Source organism: Dermacentor silvarum, chromosome 10 (genome assembly GCF_013339745.2).
Source record: "Dermacentor silvarum isolate Dsil-2018 chromosome 10, BIME_Dsil_1.4, whole genome shotgun sequence".
In the NCBI taxonomy this organism is placed as follows: Eukaryota; Metazoa; Arthropoda; class Arachnida; order Ixodida; family Ixodidae; genus Dermacentor; species Dermacentor silvarum.
In genome coordinates this window covers 104,645,602-104,670,234 of record NC_051163.1, presented here as the reverse complement: position 1 = coordinate 104,670,234, position 24,633 = coordinate 104,645,602, and the positions used below count along the sequence as shown (strand labels likewise).

Here is a 24,633-nt window from a genome sequence, read left to right as displayed (position 1 = left end):
AACCAAAGTTGCCTTACTCATCATCCTCATCCAGCGTGGAGTCTAAGGTGTGAGTCAATTCATCTGGTTGATATAAGGAGCCAGTAGTGTCGACATTGCTTGGAACAGGTGACAAGATAGGTGAGGCGGCAAAGGTGGGTTCATCAAGGATACGTCGTCGCTTCACTGGTGTTGATGTCAGCGGCACATCCTGAATGTCAACCTGCAGGCCCTCATCTTTCGTTTCTTTTATGGTCAAGTTCACTTGAACACCTGCGTATAGCAAAAGTCTGACATCAATATAATGTGAATCATAAAAGAATTAAACGTAAAAAGAAAAACTGATGAACACAATAAGTTTCATTGTGCAAGCACTATGAACTATAAGCAAAAACTATGGACATCCATGCATAGGGGGAATTATTGTTATGCAAATAATTTTTAGGCAACTAGTAATCCGATGTCATTTGGGGTTCTTCAAAGTGTTACAACACAACACTTGTGTGCAATCTTTGGAGCGTTTAGAATCAGGGACAGGGCAAAGAAAGGGGAGACAAAACACACTCTCTCTTCTTTATCTTGCCCCATGTCCCAACTGCTTTCTCAAAGGTGAACTAGTACCACCTTTCCCTCTCTGCTACTATAATCTTGCCTGTTTGATCGGTGGACAGAGCTTCATTGAAGACACTTGAAATGTGAGACAGGAGCCTACCTATGTACCTCGAATGTGCCTGGAATAAGCCAATGTGTGCTTTGCACTGGATCTGCTATAATCTGCAGTCACTGTTGTTCACTGCATATATATGTGAGTGGGTTTGACAACATAATGCTTCTTTTTTGTCATGCTGAAAGAAAAAGAATGTGTCAAGTTTTATGAACGCAAATGCTTTGATACATTAGGGGACACAATTTTTCATGTCGTATAGTTTAAACATATAGTCATGACGAGTGCACTTTACTCACCAACACTTATACCCCGCACATGAACTTGCACACTTTTGTCATGTCCAACGCTGCGGCCAGTCGTACCACATGCAGGGCATTGGAAAGAATCCTTTTGCGTCTGTAAGCCGGCGGCACCAGTAGCAGCAGCCAGCACCTAGAACAGTCCCAAACCTTGTAGGATACCATATATAGCACTTTAAACTTCACAGCCGTCATAAAAGTTCCATTTCAATGCAAACACTAAACATCTTTCGCTTACAAGAACCTCTGATTGCATTTGCATGAGGGAGCCCGCTCCATCATCCTCAGCAATCTCTATGTGAGAAAGGTCGACTTGAAAACCAAATAATCTTTGGTGTCATGACTGTGGCCAGCTGCGCCAAATTTGAGCGAGAGTGCCACATGCCCAGATAAACCGGTCGAGCTCCGGCCAGATTGCTTTGTACAGTGCAGTGCTGCTATTATGCCGTATATATTGCTAGTACCTCTCCATGTCTTCCTACGGGCCCAGTGGCTGCATCGTGCTGCAACCTCTCGGTCTCGGCAACGTCACTCTGGAAAACAGAACAAATACCTTCTGTTGTAAACACGGAATGTTGTAATACCTTCGCATTCTTAGACATCAAGGACTCGTCCGGACTTTCGTGCACTTGTATAATGCACACACTGAATTTCTGAACGTACTTCATTCCTGCAGTAAGTATAAAGTGCAGCTTTTCAGGATGAGCGCAAGGTACCTCAGTTGGAATTTCCACAGGTGCACCGGCGGCATCGCTTTCGATCGCGGACTCGGCAATAGCAACCTGAAAAATAACAAGCACAGAAAGTTGCGCGCGTACTCGGTATAGTTTTTTCGTGGCTTTTTTTTAATGACATTCAACACTCACCGAGCCTCCAGATTGCTGTTGCAGGGGCACCAGTAGGGGATTTGATGAAGGCGACACTGAGGGAACAGCTGCCCGAGAAAGGACTGGTCTCTGGGGCACGCCAAGAGACTTTCCGAGGGCAGGATTATAAACATAATCCGAGGCCGAGAAATGCAGAGAGCATACCATTTGTTTCTCTGGCTCATCCCTTTGCCGTTTTATCATCGGCAGAGCACTGAGCCATTGCGAACGCCGGGGCTCATCGCGCGGCACCACATGAAAGGACACAGTCGGGTCAACACTGCCGCTGCCCCTGACCAAGCGCCTCGGGCCGTTTATACAGCCCTCAACACTACACACACGAGGCATTTTCTGGCTGTTTCCCGCGAAGTCAACGTTTCTCGAGCCACGCAACACGCAACCAAGCACTGCAACACTAGCGGAACAGGCGCGCGCGACAATGCACGGAGCAAAAACGAAACTATCACGATCAAAATCAAAGAAAAATCAAAAGAAAAACTGGATGGCGCTACCGGCGGTCGACCGCCGGTAGCGCCATCCAGTTTTTCTTTTGATTTATTTAATTTTGCCTTAAACTTATACTTCCTCGCTTGAAACGGTGTAAAAAGTTGGCAAATGCTGTTTATGTAGGTTTAAGGTGTATTTCATTTTGTGTTTTATTAACAGCGATAAATCGCTCTCGACCAATCGCGACCGGGCTGCGTTTGTGATCTGTGACGACACTACGTGTAGTGCGGGAAATACGAAGGGGCGTCAGCACCTATCCTTCAGTTTTTCGCTTTTTTCTCGCTTATTAAACCTCTGTTGCCAGTAAGAATGGTATGACTGTGATCGTGAAAGGATAATCTACCATTTAAGCTCAACATCCGGTTTCTCTTTAGTGTCCCTTTAACACTTGAGCATATGTCGATAGAATATGACTCCTCGGTGAATGTGTAGACAGACGGATCGGTCTCGCCGTATGCGTCTCGTGCGGCTTTCGTTGTGCCTGCGCATCAAGTCATTCGACGGTTTCGTCTGTGTAACAAGACGACTACAACATCTACGGAACTACTGGCAATCACAGAGGCCGTTCAATATATTTTGCGACAGCCTCCTCAAGTATGGACAGTCTGCAGTGACGCAAAATCGGCTCTGCAGCTACTTAGAGTGGTGGTGAAAGAAAGCGCTTAGAGTGTTGGCTCTTCAAACTGCCGAGCTATACACTTTAGCGCAAAAAAAAAACGGTCACCACTTCACATTTCAGTGATTCCCAGTCCTTGTGGCATACACAGCAACGAACTGGCCGATGCCGAAGCGAAGAAAGCACTCGAAGAAACAGAGTCAATGCTTGCAATTCCTTTTTCAAGAGCGGATGCCAATTGTCTCCTCTCCAGTGTCATCCGAAAATCGACAAAAAAGCATTGGGACAATCCGGATAATCGAAACAGGCGACTACAGAGATTGGACGATACCATGTATTTAGGCTACCACCGAAAATTCAACGCGGCTGTGCCAGTCTTCTGCACAAACTAAGGCTGGGGGTAGCGTGTACGCGCGGATACGTGCACCTGATGCGACGCACGGAGTCTCCAGACTGTGAGTTGTGCCATGTAAATGAGGCTATAGGCCAATATGCTTTGTGACTGCCCTAAGTGCGTGGAAGAGCGTCTAAGGTTGAAGAAGAACTTTACGCGTCTCGACAGCCCACCGTTGTCGGAGGATGTTATTTTAGGTCCTTCGCCAGACGCTCAATCGAGTGTCAAGGCCATCCAGGCGTTACTGAACATTTTAAAAAGTGCGGGCCTGGACTGTAGGCTTTGAGCATGCAAAATTGTTTGCCACATGTTTTACATCATCCTTCTCGTCATCGTCACCCATCATGCGTTTCTTTCTTCCCTCTTTCTTTCCCTCTTTCTTTCCCTCTTCCCCTTCCCCCAACGCCGAGTAGCTGGCTAGAGGAATTTACCTCAGGCCGACCTCTCTGCATTTCGCATCATTAAACTTCTCTCTCTCTCTCTGAGAGCAATTTTATGGACCCCCGAAGTGCATTCGCACCGCCGGTGCCACCATACTGTCACGCATTTAAACAGTAAGAGGAGTGTTAGAAGTTGCCCAGAGGCGCGAACAAATTTGCGGGGCGCCCCTGGCCACAGTTTCTCAGGACCAGTTAAAGTTCTTGTCTCCGTCACTCGGCTGCAAGGACAACGAAGCCAAGGAAAACGAAGACAACGAAGCCGAAACCGGCTCTGCAGTGTAGCCAAGGCTGCGCTCGTCCTTCCGTTGCTGGCGTTAGCGTTGTGCACACAAACGTTTCTGCCGAGATGCAAACTTGTGCGCTTCATCTCATCCCGTGTACCATCGAGAAATATGACGCTTCCAGCGCCGCTGGCTGCGCTGCCAATCATGCTAGTGTTTTCAGACGCCTGGTATAGCTGCCGGGGCTCGGTTCTTGCTACATCGCAGCAGTTTCCTAGCACACTACGTACCGACAACATGTAATGTCCGCGTATTGTAACACCTTCCGACCAGCCGGAGCGCAACAATAAGCCTTGCCCTCTGTGCTTCGCTGTTTGGAAAGAAGTGCGAATTTTTTACAGCAAAGCTCTCTAGTTGGTCGGGATTTTTCATGGCGTGCTAACCCCAAAAAAAACGGCTGGTGAAAACGGGGTTTGTGTTTGAGTTTCCGCGTAACAAAACTAGCTTTTCTTATATATTCAAATTACAATCCAATGCTACCATGTCTGTAGGTCGTGTGCAAGTCATACTTTACGAATTTTCGGACACATTTTACTTTGAGAAATATAATTACTTCAATAACGTACTTGCTCTAGGCGGAAGGCCTACAAAAAATGGGGACATAGGTTGTTCTAACGTTACGGCCATTAAGCGGCCGCGGCCACTCAAAGAAACCTCAAACGGCAGCAGCAAAAGTGTTTTGTTTTTCAGTTTCCACGAAAAATAAAAAGAAAAAATGGCATGGCACTACATGCGGTCGTGATAGTTTCGTTTTTGCTCCATGCATCACCGCGCGCGCCTCTTCCGCTCTACAGTGTTGCAATGTTTGGTTGCGTGTTGCGTGGCTTGAAAAACGCTGACTTCACGAGAAACAGCCAGAAAATGCTTCGAGTGTGCAGCGTTGAGGGCTGTATAAACGGTGCCAGGCGCTTGTTCTGGGGCAGCGGCAGTGGTGACCTGACTGTGTCCTTTCATGTGGTGCCGAACGATAAGCCCCGGCGTTTGTAATGATTCAGTGCTCTGCCGATGATAAAACGGCAAAAGAACCAGAGAAATGGATGGTGTACTCTCTGCCTTTCTCGCCCTCGGATTATTTGTAATATCCTACCCTCGGAAAGTCTATTGGCGTGCCCAAGAGGCCAGTCATTTCTCGAGCAGCTATTCCCTCATTGTCGCCTTCATCAAATCCCCTACTAGTGCCCCTGCTGCAGATACTGGCGACTCGGGAAGTGCTGAATGTCATTAAAGAAAGCCACGAAAAAATCATACCAAGTACGCGCGCAACTTTCTACGCTTGTTCTATCGGGAACGTCGTCGCCTGGCGCACTGGACGCCTCGCCTTCCTTCGACGAAAAGGATGCTTCGCTTTCCGTCGGCGTGGCCGGCGGCTCTACACCTTGGCACGCGGAAACGCCTGCCGCACGAGCACGGAGGATCATTTCGCGCTCCATTTCACTGAAGTCGATGAAATGCAGTCCTGCTTCCCAGGCGAGCTCTTTGCTGCAAAGTTCAGCGTCAGCAACGGTAACACCTAAGCGGCCATGCTGCCTATGATGCAGCCAGAGCCTCGGCGTTTACGCAAGCGGTGACGCATCATGGCGCCCTCTGATTCACTGAGGGCAATGAAATCCGTGACGGCACTGCTTCAGCGCCGAACCTGTGGTGAGAAAAATTGAGTAAGAGATATTTGATATTTGTTTACAAATTTCTCCACTAATAAGTCATATTGTTGCACCGAACAAAAACTGCATGCATTCCTGAAGGTCGCTCTTTTATTCCAGCTGAAGTTCCTGTTTCTTTTTAGTGTCCCTTTAAGCGGCAGCTGTACTTTTCCACTACTCATTCTAGACTCCACTACTGTCTACTTATCTGGGGCGTCACTTCTAAAGCTAACATGGAAACAATTCCGAATGAAGAAAAAGTGTGCGCTTATTATTCACAACCTATCGATGTATGAACAAAACTTTCACCGACACAGTATCTTGGATGTCAGCAGTCTATAGAAACAAAAGTTGCCCGAAAAGGCATTTTTAGAATTCATAAGTAACCGTGAGAATTTTTCTTGCTAAATCCAACCATTCCACAACTAATTACATCTTAAGAGCCAGGAACTGTATTAAGGCGAAAACCAGGACTACGGTAATCGGCTATTACAGCGGCAGATTCCTAATTTACTTAATAATGAGTATGCTTTATTTGATATATGCAACATTCTCAAAGTCCGTCGATATTACGAATGAATTCTAAACTGTATTTTCTTGACAATTAACTTCTCTTTTCTGATGGCCTTTCCTACTGGTCGACGGATAAGCAATGTCATGTACTGCAAGACTTTTTGTTGTCATTTTGTATTGCCCTTTCTCTATCTTTCTGTATCTGCAGCATCTTTCAATTATTGTTCGTTTATTGCTTCAGTTGCATTATTCCTACATATTGTGCTGTAGTGCTGTACTGCATGTAAATTGGGTCATGTATATACAGGGTGTTTCAGCGAACACGTTCAAAAATTCTTAAAGGTTGCCTGTGGCCGTTAGCACAATTCTAGTTCGTGAGGTTGTCTACTCGAAGAGGCGGACATTACTTGCACAAGAAATTGAAATGCATAATCAAGTATATAACAGAGATTCGCTAAATAAGTTTTTAGCTAATTACCTGATGGCCCATATTGCAATTTACAAATTGTAGCCGTCGAGGAATAAGGATTATAAAAAGGGATAAGGTGACCTCAGAAAGGCTGGCTAACGTTTCGATAGGAGGACCTATCTTCGTCAAAGGCGGCCTCGTCATCCTCGGCGGGTTAGTTTTAAAGGGTTAGTGGAGTGACGTCACGTCGATGTCCGCTGTGGCTGTCTGTAAAGGGAGAAACTGAAAAGAAAATGAGCGCCGGCGCTTGACTGGCTAGGCGCGGTTTCTAAGACGAGGGGACAAGAGCAAGAGAGCGAGAAAGTGACAAAAAAATTATATTAAAAAAAGAAAAAAAAAACACCGTCAGAGGGGGTTGGGGGAGCGAGAGGCGAGTGAGCGTTAGGAGGAGTCGTGGTCGGCGTGCGTTTGGGGTCCCTGAAGAGCCGGTCAGTGTGTAGGTCACAATACGAGTTGAAAGCATGACTTGAGTAGCGTAGCATCAAGGCATCGGGTAATTTTGTGGTTGACAGGGAGCAGCTTGGTCCGTCAAGGGACGTTAGCCTCACTAGTTCGCCCTAGGCGTCGTCGCGGCGGTATACAGAATTGGCGAGACCTTGTGTGGTCAAGGCGCCGAAAAAGGTATCCTGGCGTCTGGGATTTTGGACTGTCTCGGTGTGGATCTCGTGTGGAGAAAAAAAAGAAGAAAAAAAAGAAAACGCGCGTTTGAGGAAAAAAAAAACCGGCGCAGGAGGGTGACAGTGTAGACAAAATATAATTCCAAATTTAAACCTGGGGGGGAGACAGGTGTACCTGGAAAAGCGCTCGTATGGTTGATCAATGCGTAAAAGCATGGAGGACGATAATCAATTGAGTGGTAGGGGAGATGCAGGGAAGAACTGGAAATGGAAGAATAGGTGAGGTTGAGGGGAAAAAAAGAAAAAAAAACCGGCACAGGTGAGTGACAGCGGAAGAAATATAATTTGAAACATGAACACTGAGGGGACAGGTGTACCTGGAAAAGCGTTCGTATGGTTTATCAATAAGTAAAAGCATGGAGGAAGATAATAAATTGAGTGGTAGGGGAGATGCAGTGAAGTGGAAATGGAAGAATAGGTGAGGTTGAGCATCGAGATTAGCTGGAGGTTTAACTTGTTTTGCGCGTTTGTTAATGGTATAACAATTTAAGGTTTATGTTACTGCTTTTAGCGATTCTAAGTTGCCACGCGATAAATTCATCCCCGTGGGGTGCAGGCATTTAAACTTGTGTATGAGGTATGATTCTGTATATTTTCTCTCGCGAGGTGAACGAAAATTTGTTTGTAGTATATAGAGTCTTGCTTCATCAAATATATGGCCGTGCTCATTGAAGTGGCTGGCTACTGCTTTAGGTAAATTGTGTTTTGTATCTGCGCGATGGCCGTTGAGTCTCGTGTGCATTTCTTGTCCAGTCTCACCTATGTATTGCTTGTTACAAGTGGCACATTCTAGACAGTAGACTACGTTGCTTGACGTGCAGGTGAAATTCGCAGTTACCTTGTGAATGTAATCTGACGCTGTACTTTTTACTGTAGTAGTAGATTGAATGTGTTTGCATGTGGAACAGCTGGAACGGCCACAGGCACCGGATGTTGGCTTCGTCTTTGTCCTTAGTTTGGCGTGTACAAGAATGTCCTTGAAGTTACTGTTCCGTCTGTAGGCTACTCTGGGCGGGTCGGGAAAGATCTTATTAAGTTTCTGGTTGCTGGTGAGAATTGGGTGGTATTTCCTGAGGATATTGTTCACGTTGGGGAGTGCGTTTGAGAATTTAGTAGTAAGAAGAGGCGTTGTTGTCCTTGTGATCTTAGGGCGGGGTTTGAGGACCTTGGCTCGATCAAGCTTGGTTGCAGTGGTGTAGGCTTTCTGAAGGGCAGTGTTCGGGTAGTTCCTGCTTGATAGGGTTTCCTTAAGGTGATCGAGTCTGTCTATGTAGTCATGGTTTTCAACGCAAATGCGACGAAGTCGTGTGGCTTGGCCTTTAAAGATACCTTGTTTGCAATGTCTGGGATGGTGGCTTGTATAGTCTAGGTACTGTTGTTTATCAAAAGGTTTTCTATACAGCGTTGTCTTTAGTGTCCCATTATCAATATATATTGTTGTGTCCAGAAAGTTTATGCGCTCATTTGAAGATTCCGATGTGAATTTTATTGTTGTGTGAAAAGAATTTAGGAAAGTTACAAATTTATCTAAACTTTCCTGACCATGTTCCCATATTATGAATATATCGTCTATGTATCGTAGGTATGTGTGGGGCTTGTGCGTGCAACGAGATAGGAAATCCGTTTCTAGAGTACCCATAAATATGTTGGCGTAGGTTGGTGCAAAAGGTGTGCCCATACTTGTCCCATGTATTTGTAGATAGTAATTTTCCTCAAATTCGAAGTAATTATATGTCAGAACTAGTTCAAGAAGAGACAAGTATACTTCAATAGAGTGTTGTGCATTGTGTTTGGACAGCGTTTCTTTTATCGAGTTTAAACCATCAGGGATTGGAATGTTGGTGTACAGGGCCGTGACGTCTAGTGTTGCGAGAATTATGTTTTGCGGTAGTGTGCCTTTTGTATTAATGTCCTCTATAATTCTGAGTAGATGGGGGGTATCTTGTACAAATGACGCAAGTGTTTTCGGAAAGTCACCAAGGAAGTGGTTAAGAAATGTGGAGAGGCTTTCTGTCGGGGTGTTGTTGTTCGATACTATCGGACGCCCTGGGATATTAGCGGTGTGAAGTTCAGTGGGTGGAATTTTATGAATTTTCGGAAGGAGGTAGAAGCGTCCTGCAGCTTTGTTGCTTGGTTTAAGAAATTTGAATTCTGACGGTGTTATCAATTCATCATCCAAAAGTGATTTCAGCCTGTTGGTAATTTTCAGTGTGTATGGTAACGTCGGATCATTGTCTAGCTTACGGTAATGTTCAGGGTTGTTTAGCTGTCTGTAAGCCTCGTGCTTGTACTTATCTATCGGCCAAATAACTATACTTCCACCCTTATCTGCTTCCTTAATGACAATGTCGTTCCGGCAACTAAGATTTGAAATGATACGATTCTCTGATGAAGTTATGTTTTTAGGTCGCTTAGCTGTCTTGGATTGGCTTATAATTTCTTTAGTAACAGTTTTGAGGTATAGGTCGAGTTCTATGGCTTGTTCTGGTTCAGGAGTCCAAGTAGATTGGGCTCTAAGTGGGGTCGTCCCGGTGTCTGGTGCGTTGTTGTCGGCGAAAAAATGTCTTATCCGCATTCGTCGGGAAAATTCCGAAAGATCCTTGTGAAGCTCAAATTCATTTATTGTGTTGTTCGTGGGACAAAAGTTTAGGCCCTTGCTAAGTACGTCTATTTCTTCCCTACTTAATGTTTTTGAAATATCTACAACATTAGATTGATTTAATTTTGGGGAGCCTTCAGCCACGTCTGCTATTTGTAGATTCGAGCTCCCTTTTGTTGGCGTGAGGTAGCCGTTTGCCTGGAAGGTTGTTTTCTGATTGAAGTTCGCTTTCTTCCTCCGTTTTTGAACCAGTTTTCGAGACTGTGCTTCGTGGTACTGTTCTAAATCTTTCGTCTCATCTGGTGTCAGAGCTATGTTCTGAAGTCTATGGTTAAAACTTTCCAGTTGTTCTTCGCAGTGTTCCGTGAGTATATTCAAAAGTGAGAAGGAGGCATTGTTTAATGTTGTCTGCCAATTTGCACGATGATGGGGTGGGAGTGTTCCTAGAGCTGGTATAGCCTTCAGGGTTAGTCCCTTGGGGATTATATTGTTCTTTGTGCAGTCTGTGTACGTTTTCAGATGAAAAGTGTAACTCACACGTTTCTTGGTAAGTTTTCTGGCCTGCAGAAATTCTGTACTGCGTGGCTGAGAGTGGTTATTAACTTTCAATGACTGTCATTTAATTGCCTTTTGGCGGGTAGATTTGCGTGTCGTTTGCTTCTGTTTACCGGGTTTGTTTCCGCATGCCTCACTTAGTTCCACCTCTGTTTCTGTTTGAGTCTTTGCGTGTGCAGGCGAGCGTGTTGGTGTCTGTGTGAATGTTTCGGTTATGGATTTTGTGTTGTCTGTAACAGTTGTGTCTGTTTGTACTGCCGTTGCGGGTGCAGGCGAGCGTGTGTGTGTCTGTGTGAATGCGTCGGTTATAGATTTCGTGTTGCCTGTAACAGTTGTGTCTGTTTGCACTGCCGTTGATTTCGTCTTTGGAATAACATGTGCGCGGTGGCTCGTTTCACAATGAGTTGTACGTGTGCCCGAAGTGACTATTGCAGTTGTGTTGTGCGGGGTGGCAGTGTCGGTAGGGTTAGATTTACAGAGTGTTTTTCTGTACTTGTCCTTAATAAAGGATTTGATGTTTTCGGAAGCTAGATGTATTCCTCTGGGGTTCAGATAGAAGCCATCCCAAGCCTTGTCCCTGTTTATAATCCTTATTCCTCGTGTGCTACCCCATTAGTCAGCCATCTTTTTTTGATTTTGGATTTCCAGACCAGCTGACAATGACGGAACAGGGTAAGTGCCCCTTGTTATCCTTTGCACATGTAGCGATCCTTGCAGATAGCCAGTACAAGTACCTGATGAAATACTTTCCACCCGGACCACACGCGCCGTACATAAGACATTTGAGCGGGGCGCAAACATTAGTTATTCTTCCATTAGTTTGTGACGCACCAGTGGACACCACACACTTCATCATCAATGTAGGCACTAACAACCTCAACACACACAACGCCACGGAAACGATCGAGTCCATGAACGACGTAATACGCACCATACAAACAGCTCGCCCAAACGCACACATAACCGTGACAACGGTTGCTCCCCGCCTACAAAACAAACACCGACCACTAATCCACCAAACTAACAAGCTCATGAAACACAATGAGGAAATCAACAAACTCAACTCGTTAATATTTAACTTAGAACACGTCCACAAGAACGTCGACACAATGCACCACGCAGAAATACACGAAGCACCGCATGAACACCTAGCTTGGGATGGCTTCCATCTGAACCCCAGAGGAATACATCTAGCTTCCGAAAACATCAAATCCTTTATTAAGGACAAGTACAGAAAAACACTCTGTAAATCTAACCCTACCGACACTGCCACCCCGCACAACACAACTGCAACAGTCACTTCGGGCACACGTACAACTCATTGTGAAACGAGCCACCGCGCACATGTTATTCCAAAGACGAAATCAACGGCAGTGCAAACAGACACAACTGTTACAGGCAACACGAAATCCATAACCGACGCATTCACACAGACACACACACGCTCGCCTGCACACGCAACGGCAGTACAAACAGACACAACTGTTACAGACAACACAAAATCCGTAACCGAAGCATTCACACAGACACCCACACGTTCGCCTGCACACGCAATGGCAGTACAAACAGACACAACTGTCACAGACAACACAAAATCCATAACCGAAACATTCACACAGACACCAACACGCTCGCCTGCACACGCAAAGACTCAAACAGAAACAGAGGTGGAACTAAGTGAGGCATGCGGAAACAAACCTGCTAAACAGAAGCAAACGACACGCAAATCTACCCGCCAAAAGGCAAATAAATGACAGTCATTGAAAGTTAATAACCACTCTCAGCCACGCAGTACAGAATTTCTGCAGGCCAGAAAACTTACCAAGAAACGTGTGAGTTACACTTTTCATCTGAAAACGTACACAGACTGCACACAGAACAATATAATCCCCAAGGGACTAACCCTGAAGGCTATACCAGCTCTAGGAACACTCCCACCCCATCATCGTGCAAACTGGCAGACAACATTAAACAATGCCTCCTTCTCACTTTTGAATATACTCACGGAACACTGCGAAGAACAACTGGAAAGTTTTAACCATAGACTTCAGAACATAGCTCTGACACCAGATGAGACGAAAGATTTAGAACAGTACCACGAAGCACAGTCTCGAAAACTGGTTCAAAAACGGAGGAAGAAAGCGAACTTCAATCAGAAAACAACCTTCCAGGCAAACGGCTACCTCACGCCAACAAAAGGGAGCTCGAATCTACAAATAGCAGACGTGGCTGAAGGCTCCCCAAAATTAAATCAGTCTAATGTTGTAGATATTTCAAAAACATTAAGTAGGGAAGAAATAGACGTACTTAGCAAGGGCCTAAACTTTTGTCCCACGAACAACACAATAAATGAATTTGAGCTTCACAAGGATCTTTCGGAATTTTCCCGACGAATGCGGATAAGACATTTTTTCGCCGACAACAACGCACCAGACACCGGGACGACCCCACTTAGAGCCCAATCTACTTGGACTCCTGAACCAGAACAAGCCATAGAACTCGACCTATACCTCAAAACTGTTACTAAAGAAATTATAAGCCAATCCAAGACAGCTAAGCGACCTAAAAACATAACTTCATCAGAGAATCGTATCATTTCAAATCTTAGTTGCCGGAACGACATTGTCATTAAGGAAGCAGATAAGGGTGGAAGTATAGTTATTTGGCCGATAGATAAGTACAAGCACGAGGCTTACAGACAGCTAAACAACCCTGAACATTACCGTAAGCTAGACAATGATCCGACGTTACCATACACACTGAAAATTACCAACAGGCTGAAATCACTTTTGGATGATGAATTGATAACACCGTCAGAATTCAAATTTCTTAAACCAAGCAACAAAGCTGCAGGACGCTTCTACCTCCTTCCGAAAATTCATAAAATTCCACCCACTGAACTTCACACCGCTAATATCCCAGGGCGTCCGATAGTATCGAACAACAACACCCCGACAGAAAGCCTCTCCACATTTCTTAACCACTTCCTTGGTGACTTTCCGAAAACACTTGCGTCATTTGTACAAGATACCCCCCATCTACTCAGAATTATAGAGGACATTAATACAAAAGGCACACTACCGCAAAACATAATTCTCGCAACACTAGACGTCACGGCCCTGTACACCAACATTCCAATCCCTGATGGTTTAAACTCGATAAAAGAAACGCTGTCCAAACACAATGCACAACACTCTATTGAAGTATACTTGTCTCTTCTTGAACTAGTTCTGACATATAATTACTTCGAATTTGAGGAAAATTACTATCTACAAATACATGGGACAAGTATGGGCACACCTTTTGCACCAACCTACGCCAACATATTTATGGGTACTCTAGAAACGGATTTCCTATCTCGTTGCACGCACAAGCCCCACACATACCTACGATACATAGACGATATATTCATAATATGGGAACATGGTCAGGAAAGTTTAGATAAATTTGTAACTTTCCTAAATTCTTTTCACACAACAATAAAATTCACATCGGAATCTTCAAATGAGCGCATAAACTTTCTGGACACAACAATATATATTGATAATGGGACACTAAAGACAACGCTGTATAGAAAACCTTTTGATAAACAACAGTACCTAGACTATACAAGCCACCATCCCAGACATTGCAAACAAGGTATCTTTAAAGGCCAAGCCACACGACTTCGTCGCATTTGCGTTGAAAACCATGACTACATAGACAGACTCGATCACCTTAAGGAAACCCTATCAAGCAGGAACTACCCGAACACTGCCCTTCAGAAAGCCTACACCGCTGCAACCAAGCTTGATCGAGCCAAGGTCCTCAAACCCCGCCCTAAGATCACAAGGACAACAACGCCTCTTCTTACTACTAAATTCTCAAACGCACTCCCCAACGTGAACAATATCCTCAGGAAATACCACCCAATTCTCACCAGCAACCAGAAACTTAATAAGATCTTTCCCGACCCGCCCAGAGTAGCCTACAGACGGAACAGTAATTTCAAGGACATTCTTGTACACGCCAAACTAAGGACAAAGACGAAGCCAACATCCGGTCCCTGTGGCCGCTCCAGGTGTTCCACATGCAAACATATTCAATCTACTACTACAGTAAAAAGTACAGCGTCAGATTACATTCACAAGGTAACTGCGAATTTCACCTGCACGTCAAGCAACGTAGTCTACTGTCTAGAATGTGCCACTTGTAACAAGCAATACATAGGTGAGACTGGACAAGAAATGCACACGAGACTCAACGGCCATCGCGCAGATACAAAACACAATTTACCTAAAGCAGTAGCCAGCCACTTCAATGAGCACGGCCATATATTTGATGAAGCAAGACTCTATATACTACAAACAAATTTTCGTTCACCTCGCGAGAGAAAATATACAGAATCATACCTCATACACAAGTTTAAATGCCTGCACCCCACGGGGATGAATTTATCGCGTGGCAACTTAGAATCGCTAAAAGCAGTAACATAAACCTTAAATTGTTATACCATTAACAAACGCGCAAAACAAGTTAAACCTCCAGCTAATCTCGATGCTCAACCTCACCTATTCTTCCATTTCCACTTCACTGCATCTCCCCTACCACTCAATTTATTATCCTCCTCCATGCTTTTACTTATTGATAAACCATACGAACGCTTTTCCAGGTACACCTGTCCCCTCAGTGTTCATGTTTCAAATTATATTTCTTCCGCTGTCACTCACCTGTGCCGGTTTTTTTTTTCTTTTTTTTTCTTTTTTTCCCCTCAACCTCACCTATTCTTCCATTTCCAGTTCTTCCCTGCATCTCCCCTACCACTCAGTTGATTATCGTCCTCCATGCTTTTACGCATTGATCAACCATACGAGCGCTTTTCCAGGTACACCTGTCTCCCCCCCCCAGGTTTAAATTTGGAATTATATTTTTTCTACACTGTCACCCTCCTGCGCCGGTTTTTTTTTCCTCAAACGCGCGTTTTCTTTTTTTTTCTTTTTTTTTTCTCCACACGAGATCCACACCGAGACAGTCCAAAATCCCAGACGCCAGGATACCGTTTTCGGCGCCTTGACCACACAAGGTCTCGCCAATTCTGTATACCGCCGCGACGACGCCTAGGGCGAACTAGTGAGGCTAACGTCCCTTGACGGACCAAGCTGCTCCCTGTCAACCACAAAATTACCCGATGCCTTGATGCTACGCTACTCAAGTCATGCTTTCAACTCGTATTGTGACCTACACACTGACCGGCTCTTCAGGGACCCCAAACGCACGCCGACCACGACTCCTCCGAACGCTCACTCGCCTCTCGCTCCCCCAACCCCCTCTGACGGTGGTTTTTTTTTTCTTTTTTTAATATAATTTTTTTTGTCACTTTCTCGCTCTCCCGCTCTTGTCCCCTCGTCTTAGAAACCGCGCCTAGCCAGTCAAGCGCCGGCGCTCATTTTCTTTTCAGTTTCTCCCTTTACACACAGCCACAGCGGACATCGACGTGACGTCACTCCACTAACCCTTTAAAACTAACCCGCCGAGGATGACGAGGCCGCCTTTGACGAAGATAGGTCCTCCTATCGAAACGTTGGCCAGCCTTTCTGAGGCACCTTATCCCTGTTTATATTCCTTATTCCTCGTGTGCTACCCCATTAGTCAGCCATCATTTTTTGATTTTGGAAATTGTAGCCGTGGAATTCACAAGACGGATCCACTTAAAACGAATTTTCAGGATGACACCAGCTTCGAGATATTAATTCCCTAACTTTGCGGAGAAATGCATAGGCGTTCCAGTTGTGTTCTTAACAAAACGTCGCTTTTTGCATTGAAGCACACATTTAACTGGAACGCCAATGCATTTTTCCGGAAAGTTCGGGAATTAATATCTCCAAACTGGTATCATCCTGAGAATTAATTCTAAGTGAATCCGCCTTCCGAACTCCATGGCTACACTTTGTAAATTGCAATATGGGCCATCAGGTAATTATTTAAAAACATAATTAGTGATTTTTTGTTAATTATTCGAGCGTGTGTGTGTGTGTGCGTGTGTGTGTGTGTGTTTGCCCAGGCAGCACGACAGCAATGGGCCAAGCATGGTCTAATGCTCGCAGAAATTGGTACGAATTTTGGCTCAGTCATGGCATCATGGCTTAGTGCAACCCGATCCAACGTCCACCCACTGTTCGAGCCAAGATTGGCTGTACAGTTTGCCATTGTAGTGTCCAATGTAGTTCACGCATAGATCCAGTGCACAGCCATTCTGTATCCAACGTGTTCTAGGAATATCCAGTGCTCATCCATTCTGTATCCAAAGAGTTTCAAGAATATCCAGTGCTCAGCCATTTTGTATCCAACGTGTTTCAAGAATATCTAGTGCTCAGCCATTTTGTATCTAATGCATTTCAAGAATATCCAGTGCTCAGCCATTTTGTATCTAATGCATTTCAAGAATATCCAGTGCTCAGCCATTTTGTATCCAACATATTTCAAGAACATCCAGTGCTCAGCCATTTTGCATCCAATGCATTCCAAGAATATCCGGTGCTCAGCCATTTTGTATCCAGTGTATTTCAAGCATAGCCTGTACTCAGCCATTTTGTTGCTTGTATGCTAGCTTACTGCCTATACAAGTAGTAGCGAAGAAAACGTGATGGAAATAAGTGCGGGAAGGAGACTTCCTGCAGACACACGCAAAGCATAAACGAAAATAAAATTTATTTAGAATAATATTTACAGTACTATTTACAATATAATTCTTGAACTGATGCAGGCATCAGTAGGGGTGCTCAGCTCCAGGGGCAGCAGCAGGAGGAGAGGCAGGGGCAGCAGGGGAAGGAGCAGGGGCAGCAGCAGCCGGACAGGAGGGGCCGCCAGGGACCTGAAGGCAAGGGTGGGGCAGGGAGAGGGCAGCAGTGGGCAGGCAATGATTCCGGCCCCGAAGGGAGGGATCATTGGGCTGCTCTGCTGCAAACGTTTCTGCGAAACGCCTCTTCCAGCCACCAACCCTGTCCACAGACCCTGGCAACCACCTCTTAATGAAGTCCTGTGCTTCTGTCAGGTCGGCCCCCATTTACGCACAGATGACATTTGCACACATACAAAGACCACAATTAGTACATACAACATGCACCCACAATAGAGCAGAGATCACCCACAATAGAGCAGGCAAACACATTCAACAAAATAAAACCTTAACATGAACTCGAGACTTAGTGAAATAAGTTACCAAGTCTTTAGCACACAGTTCACCTGACAGAATTGGCAACTGCAGCCAACCTTATTGAATCGAGGTTCACAGCATGCTCAGCGGCGAAATGCAGGATACGCAAAGTGATGCTGTGGATAATTAAATGCTGCAATCGCCTTCCCTGCCATGAAAATTCTTGGTCCATTATTGGATCTTCATCCCTGTTGCCTTCGTTGACATTCCTGTTTTTCCACCCTAACATAGCGTTAACGTCATCAGTGATGATCACACCATGTCTTTACTAACCGAGACATATTCAACTGTCTCACCCGCTGGTGCTAAACGTGTAAGCGGCCTGGTGTGATGCAATTCATTGGCATGCTTGTCAAGCAGTTCACCTAAGCTGCCATTGGTGCTAGTGCAGAGCACACTTTCGCAATTTCTGCAAGGGCAGTGGTGACTGAGTATGTGGCTTTCATAGTAAAAAATGAAATCAGCCAACAGGGACGCCCAAATTTCTTCGCTGTAGAAGTTGAGAATTCATATGAAAGACAGGACTTTGGCAAGGACAATTTCTTGTTATGCAAGCCATTTCGCTGTAGAGGAGTTCGGCTGTATACACAATACTTCAACAATGCAAAAGGATGACTAAGGAAGCTTTACCTGTGGCTATCTGGCATAACTTCAAATTGATGAATGCCCTCTTCCCCTTCCTGCTATGAAGGCTGTAAAGCACTTGGACGGGGTGCGCCATTTCAGTCATCGTGTCATTCGATGCCACCTCGCGCAGCGACTTCACTCCTATTTGCAGGAGGTGCTTGCACTGCAAAAGACAAACATTGCCAGAGATGTGGAAATGAGCATTGTATGTGGCAATGTTTTCAAGTTGAAAAATCTACCCAATACTACCAGAATATAATGTATTGCCATGTGAATTTTTAGCTGAGTGCAAAGCAAAACATTTTGCTGGAAGAGGTTTGTGACGCAATGCCCTTTAATTGTAAATGTGCCTCCACAACACTTAAGCGCTACTGAAAGAAACACAAACACGAAGTGCATCAGATCTTGTCTCTTCTGTGCATTTCATGTTTGTTTTTCGTAACCCTTAGCACAGTAACTATGTTTCATATTAACTGCTTCTCCAAGCTTTCACTATCATTTGTAAGCGCACCAATTCTACTCACATGCAAATTCCCAATGCATAATTAGGGGATGTGACATTAGAGTGCAGGAAAGTCAGATACGTGTGGCACAAAACAGCTTAAAGGCATACCGACATGATATTTTCAGACCTTCACATTTTGCCGTTAAAGGGACTGACGAGCAATTTTTAAAGACCTAGTTTTGTGATAACCAAAAGCTAACCCTCAGCAAAGTTTGCACCTGCGGTTTCGCAAATTCTGAAAGCAGCCTATCATTCTGCTTTCACAGGAGTGAGTGCAACTGCAGTTACCTGCCTACATTTTGGCCTTTCCAACCACTTTTGAAAATATAAAGCTGGTACAATAAGTTTGCATTGTCGTACGACCTTCTTACACTTGTACAGCGTTTTCCCCCCAAATACACGCCTACATCATGGCTTCCTGGCCCCCGCTATCATTATTCTGTCGATAGACTTACCAAACCAACTCATCAAGAACAAAGGCAGTGCCGCTTTCCTGCTCACTAAAACCGAAGGCTTATCAGCACATTGTAAGGTAAAAAAATAACAGAAAAATGTAGACTGCATTTCAATAGTAATAAGAATGCCATAAACCCCATACAATAATAGAAATCCACGTCATAGGCCTCTTATTCATGGTAAATAAGGAACAGTGTCCTGAAAGCCTAGGGACACGTAGATACACAAGTGCGGACTTTCAACTAGTAAGTTTATTGAATCAAAGAGTTTATGAACACTTACTGCGCATGCACCTGCAAGGCAGTGAACAATTCATGACATGCACTTCTGCTTAGATCAGGTGATACTAAACAATAATGAATTAACAAAAATAAAATCCGTCGCGCTGCTCTGCTGTCAACAATTTGCGTGGTCTAAAAAGGAAATTTCTTCTAGGAAGACTATTGCAGGCTGACTAATGCAACCTGGTCCTGCTTTCTGTATTCTATAGGCCTCGCAAATTTCATGCTTCAATTGGTCTGTGTGGCGAAAAAGAATCTCGGTCCTAGAGAATTCTGCAGTGCACCTGCAGTCATGGCAATGCTTTGCAAAATGCGAGGCGCAAACAGTGCATTTTGGTGCTCCCTGAGCCGCACGTTTACACACCGCCCCGATTGTCCCACGTACATTCGGCCACAGGTGAGGGGGATGCTGTACACGATTGCAGTGGCGCAAGGCACACACATGTTAGTGTGCCTTACAGGGCAGACGCCACCTACTTTCTTTCTTGCTGAAAATAACAAAACAAATCTAAACCATGCCACTATCCCCCTTCCCCCCCCCCCTTCAACCTGTGCGAACGCTAGTGGATGTATGACTAATGGCTTGCTTCTTGGTGCCGCATCTTTCCTCTCCAAACTTCACTCTTCGCACAAGCTTTCCACAAGACAACAATAGCACGCTGTCTTGTGGAAAGTTCGTGCAAGAATTAAAGCATGCTATGGACACTAGCGTTCGCACAGGTTGAAACAACATAAGGGGTGGGGGGGGGGGATCGTGGCTTGGCATAGATTTTTTTAGCCAGAACGAAAGTGGGTAGCATCTGCGCAGCAGTTACAAAATGTTTGGAGAACGGTGCAAATGCAAAAAAAAATGTCTGCCCTGTAAGGCACACTAATATGCATGTGCCTTGCGCCACTACAATCGTGTACAGCATCCCCCTCACCTGTGGCCGAGTGTCCGTGGGACAATCAGGGCGGTGTGTAAACGTGCGCCTCGGGGGGCACCAAAATGCACTTTTGCCCCTCATATTTGGCAAGTCGGGTGCACTGCAGAATTCTCTCGGACCGAAATTCTTTTTCGCCACACAGACCAATTGACGCATGAAATTTGCGAGGCCCATAGAATACAGAAAGCAGGACCAGGTTGCATTAGTCAGCCTACAAAAGTCTTCCAAGAAAGAGAAATTTCCTTTATAGACCACGCAAATCGTTGACAGCCGAGCAGTGTGATGGTTTTTATTTTTGTTAATTCATTATTGCTTAGTATCACCTGATCTAACCACGAGTGCTTCTCATGAATTGTTCACTGCCTTGCAGGTGCATGCGCAGTAAGTGTTCATAAACTCGTTCACTCAATAAATTTACCAGTTGAAAGTCAGCACATATGGTGTGTCAAGTCTCCCTTCGTCTACGTTTTCAGTGCGCTGTTGTTCCTTATTTACCATGAATCAATACCAAGTTGTCCCAGTTTTCCCTCCTCTGCGGGCCACTTATGCACTTCATGTTTTTGCCATGTTGGGCGCCAAGCGTCACTTTTGGCAACTTTTGGGGAAGAAAAAAAATATAAATCCACATTTAATGAAAAGAACTTCGCTTATTTTAACCAGTAGGATAGGTCATTTTTCCACAGGCGGTTTTCTCAATTCATGTTCTGAGCTGTTGCCTGTCCATTTACGTAAAGGTGCCGGACTCTAAAACCCCATAAATATACTGGCATACCCCACAGTGCGCTAAATATTTAATTTATGCTAGTTTTTGTACAGCCAGGTTTCGTTTAGCTTTCTCCCTCTCATAACATCATGGCACAGAAGGCAACCACGTAAGACATTGGAAGGCTTGACACTTGCTTCGACTTGCTTGTCGAAAGGATGTTTTGGCTTCTACGCAGAAGCCTTGTTCACTGACTGGCCAACCACTATGTCAGTGAACAAGGCTTCATGGGGAAGGCAGAACATATAACACCTTCAACAACACTATTTTGGTCTGCATTACATTTATTGCGGGTTTAAACTGGGTGGGAAAAAGCATATAAAAAACTAAATAGATGGCAACCAAGGTGAAAAAACATAAAACAATGCTATTTCCCCTTCACGGGGGCCGTGTTCTTTCTATGGCCAGCATCTGTTTTTGCCATGAATGTTCAATGCAATGGTTCGAGCTGTTCGCAATTTGACAGACTTTCCCAACCATTGTCATTTAGGCATAGAAAATGGGGTACCCCCATTACAATACCGCATTTACTCGCATATTGCACGCACTTTTTTTCCTTGAAACTATGCGCAAAGTTGGGGAGGTACGTTTATTATGCAGGGTAAAATTTTGAACAATTTGTTTTTCCGCGGCCACCTCTAAAGAAAGCCGCAGTTTCGTCATAAAGGCAAACCATCGATTGCGATAGCAAATGCGCAGACAGCTATAGGAAGTAAAGATAGTAGTTATATCGCCCGTATAAAGTTCCAAAGTAATTTAACCACCATGGTGTCAGCGCGCACAGGCAAACATGAACCAATCACACTCGATGACCGCGGAAACTCACTGTCGAAAGAGTGGTGTGAGGAAGTGCTGCAGCAACAGCGAGCGAAGTGACCTTCCTGCTGGGTATCGCTTCAACGCAAACTGAGCGGTGATAACGGAGTACGCACGAAGACTCGGCCCCCGACGCAGATCGTTTTCAAGATAGGGCATGCGCGGCCATGCAATGTGCAGTTGCTGTGCCGCCTCCCTCCCCGCCCAGCGGCGCTATGCACACGACGAAATACGGCGCGTTTCCTACCCGCTTTTTTCCCTCGAACGCGGGATAGAGCCGCGATCATTGGTGCCGACTTCAAAAATGCACCTGGAGTGTCCGTATGATTGCTACCGCGATAAAAGTAGGAGACACGTACAATTCGGCGTCCGATACAATCGTACCCACCGAATGCCATATCGGACACTGAATCGCACTGTGTCTCTCCTACTTCACGGCAGCAAGTTCAGGGTGCGTTCATTATGCGGGAGAAAAAAAAACGAAATTTTGACGACGAAAGTTGGGGGTGCGTTCATTATGAGAGCGCGTGCATTAAACAAGTAAATACGTAATTTCACTTATTCAATCTGTAGGGCATAAATTGTCTTACATAATGTAGCATAGTAGCAGATAAAACAAAGCACAGAAAAATCAGAGGAGTGGAATGAAAAGTAACAGGGGCCGCAGGGTATGTGGGTTCAAATTCTTAAAAGAATTACTAGTGCTCTAGAAAATGCTTTGAACCATTGCATGAAACTGGATAGTTTAGGAGTTTGTTTCATGGGCTTGTAGCACAAGAAAAAAAAACATGTTAGTTCAATGAGGCAATTCGACAACAGGTACACTAGACTTGCTGAAAATGTGGTTTTCATTTAATATCCAAGTGCAATGTAATTTTCAAACTCTATTTAGAAAACAAAACTTTAGATTAAAATGAGGTAAATGCAGTATATACAGATCATCATTGCACCCCTTTTCCTGTACTGTGTCCCACTTGTTTGCACTGCTATTTATCATTCACGATGCGCCAACTCGTCCAACAAAAAGAATTTATTCACAAGTGCTCTGCATTGTGCCCTTCTATAGAAAGCTTCCACTGTTTGCGTTTTATATCAGCAATGAATTTTTATTAACTTAACGACTTCCTCCTGCTTCATAAATGTATCTCTACGGAGAGCTGTTGGAAATCGCCGATTCAGCAAGCCACTACGGTAGCTCAGTGCCTATGGCGTTGCGGTGCTGAGCTGGAGGTCAAAGATTAGATTTTGACAGTCATGGTCACATTTCGATGAGGCCTCGTCGCAAGAACACTAGTGTACGCTTAGATTTAGATGCATGTTAAAGAAACTAAGGTCCAGTCCAAATATGTCATTAGAAACTATACAGCAGGGAACAAATTGTTTCCATGAAATCTTTAGTGTCTGCGATGCAAAGTTCCTTTACATAGAACCCACAGCATGTTTCATGAAACAGCACAGAACTTCCACATGTTACATATAGCCTTATAATTAAAAATAAAAAGGCAGTACAAACCAAGCTGGTCGCCACAGCCTCATCTCGCACGGCTGCCTCTGCTGCCTCCAATTCTTCAATATTGTCGGCAGGTAGCCGAGGAATAACTGGAGGCACCGTCGACAAGGCAGGCTGATACACTGCACGGGTCATGTTGAGAGGCTCAATTTCATCCAGCCTCTCAGACATGACCCGTACCTCATGCCTGAGCTGCTGCAGCTCATGCAGGACGTCCCTGTTCTGCTGCCGCACCTCCAGCTGCACCCGCAGCAGCACCGCTGAAACACAAAAATATTTACTTTATAGCAGAAGCGGTACATTTATGGCATATTTGGTTGTTTCAGAGCACTCTGGTAAATGTAATGCGCGTCACGTAGTAGTGAGGCTGAAGTAAACAGTCGTAAAACTGTTTATGACGAAACTGTTTGTTTATTGGGCGAACCTGTGCCCACAAAAGCAAGCTCCACTCAAAGCACAACGATAGCGGCGGACACAGTCGGCGATCGTCGAAAATCTCATCAGCGGCGAAACGCATCGGCTTTTATACCTGAGTCATCGAAGGTTCCAGATTAATCCCTTATGCCCGCGGGTCTTCCAAAAAGTTCTAGGCAATTCGCGTCGGTCATACAATCAGATAACATAAGCGTCGGTGAAAACAGGCAACGGAAAGAAGCATCGATAACGTTCTGGAAACTTCCGATACAGGCGCGTCCTGCGCCGAGCGATAACCTTTAACATTTCTTAGCCGGTGGAAAGCGGCCACCGGTGAAAGATAAACATGTATACGTGTCAATACCCTCCCCTCAAAAAGCATCGTCCCGATGCTACAAACACGAAAGCGAAAACAAAACCACGGGTACAGAAAGGGACAAAAATAACAAAGCAACAAAGGACCTAAGTTCCTCAGCGGGCGTAGAAAGGCTTAAGAAGCACCACGTGGATGACTTCAGGTCGTGCGCGGCGCGGCTGTGATTGCGAAATACCGTCTGGCACGACCTCATAGTCCAATGCGCGAATACGTCGGATGATCTTATATGGTCCGAAATAGCGACGTAAGAGTTTCTCGCTAAGTC

The 24,633-nt window shown here is 45.0% G+C and overlaps 2 protein-coding genes and 1 long non-coding RNA gene across 6 annotated transcripts in view; 1 reads left to right on the top strand and 2 right to left on the bottom strand.

The window, feature by feature from the left end:
- LOC119466406 (WAG22 antigen-like) overlaps positions 1-24,633 on the top strand; it is a 245,932-nt gene that overhangs the window by 86,849 nt on the left and 134,450 nt on the right. The window lies entirely within an intron of this gene.
- On the bottom strand, positions 136-2,276 carry LOC125940605 (uncharacterized). The gene is made up of 4 exons (XR_007463787.1): positions 1,662-2,276; positions 1,410-1,478; positions 943-1,078; positions 136-252 (listed from the first exon to the last, which is right to left on the bottom strand). It is a non-coding gene; the product is annotated as an uncharacterized LOC125940605 (long non-coding RNA).
- LOC125940604 (uncharacterized) overlaps positions 17,223-24,633 on the bottom strand; it is a 157,755-nt gene continuing 150,344 nt past the window's right edge. The window contains exon 2 of the mRNA XM_049656971.1: positions 17,223-17,352. Within this exon, the coding sequence (XP_049512928.1) occupies positions 17,248-17,352 (105 nt within the window). The 3' untranslated portion in view covers positions 17,223-17,247. The remainder of the gene's footprint in view (positions 17,353-24,633) is intronic.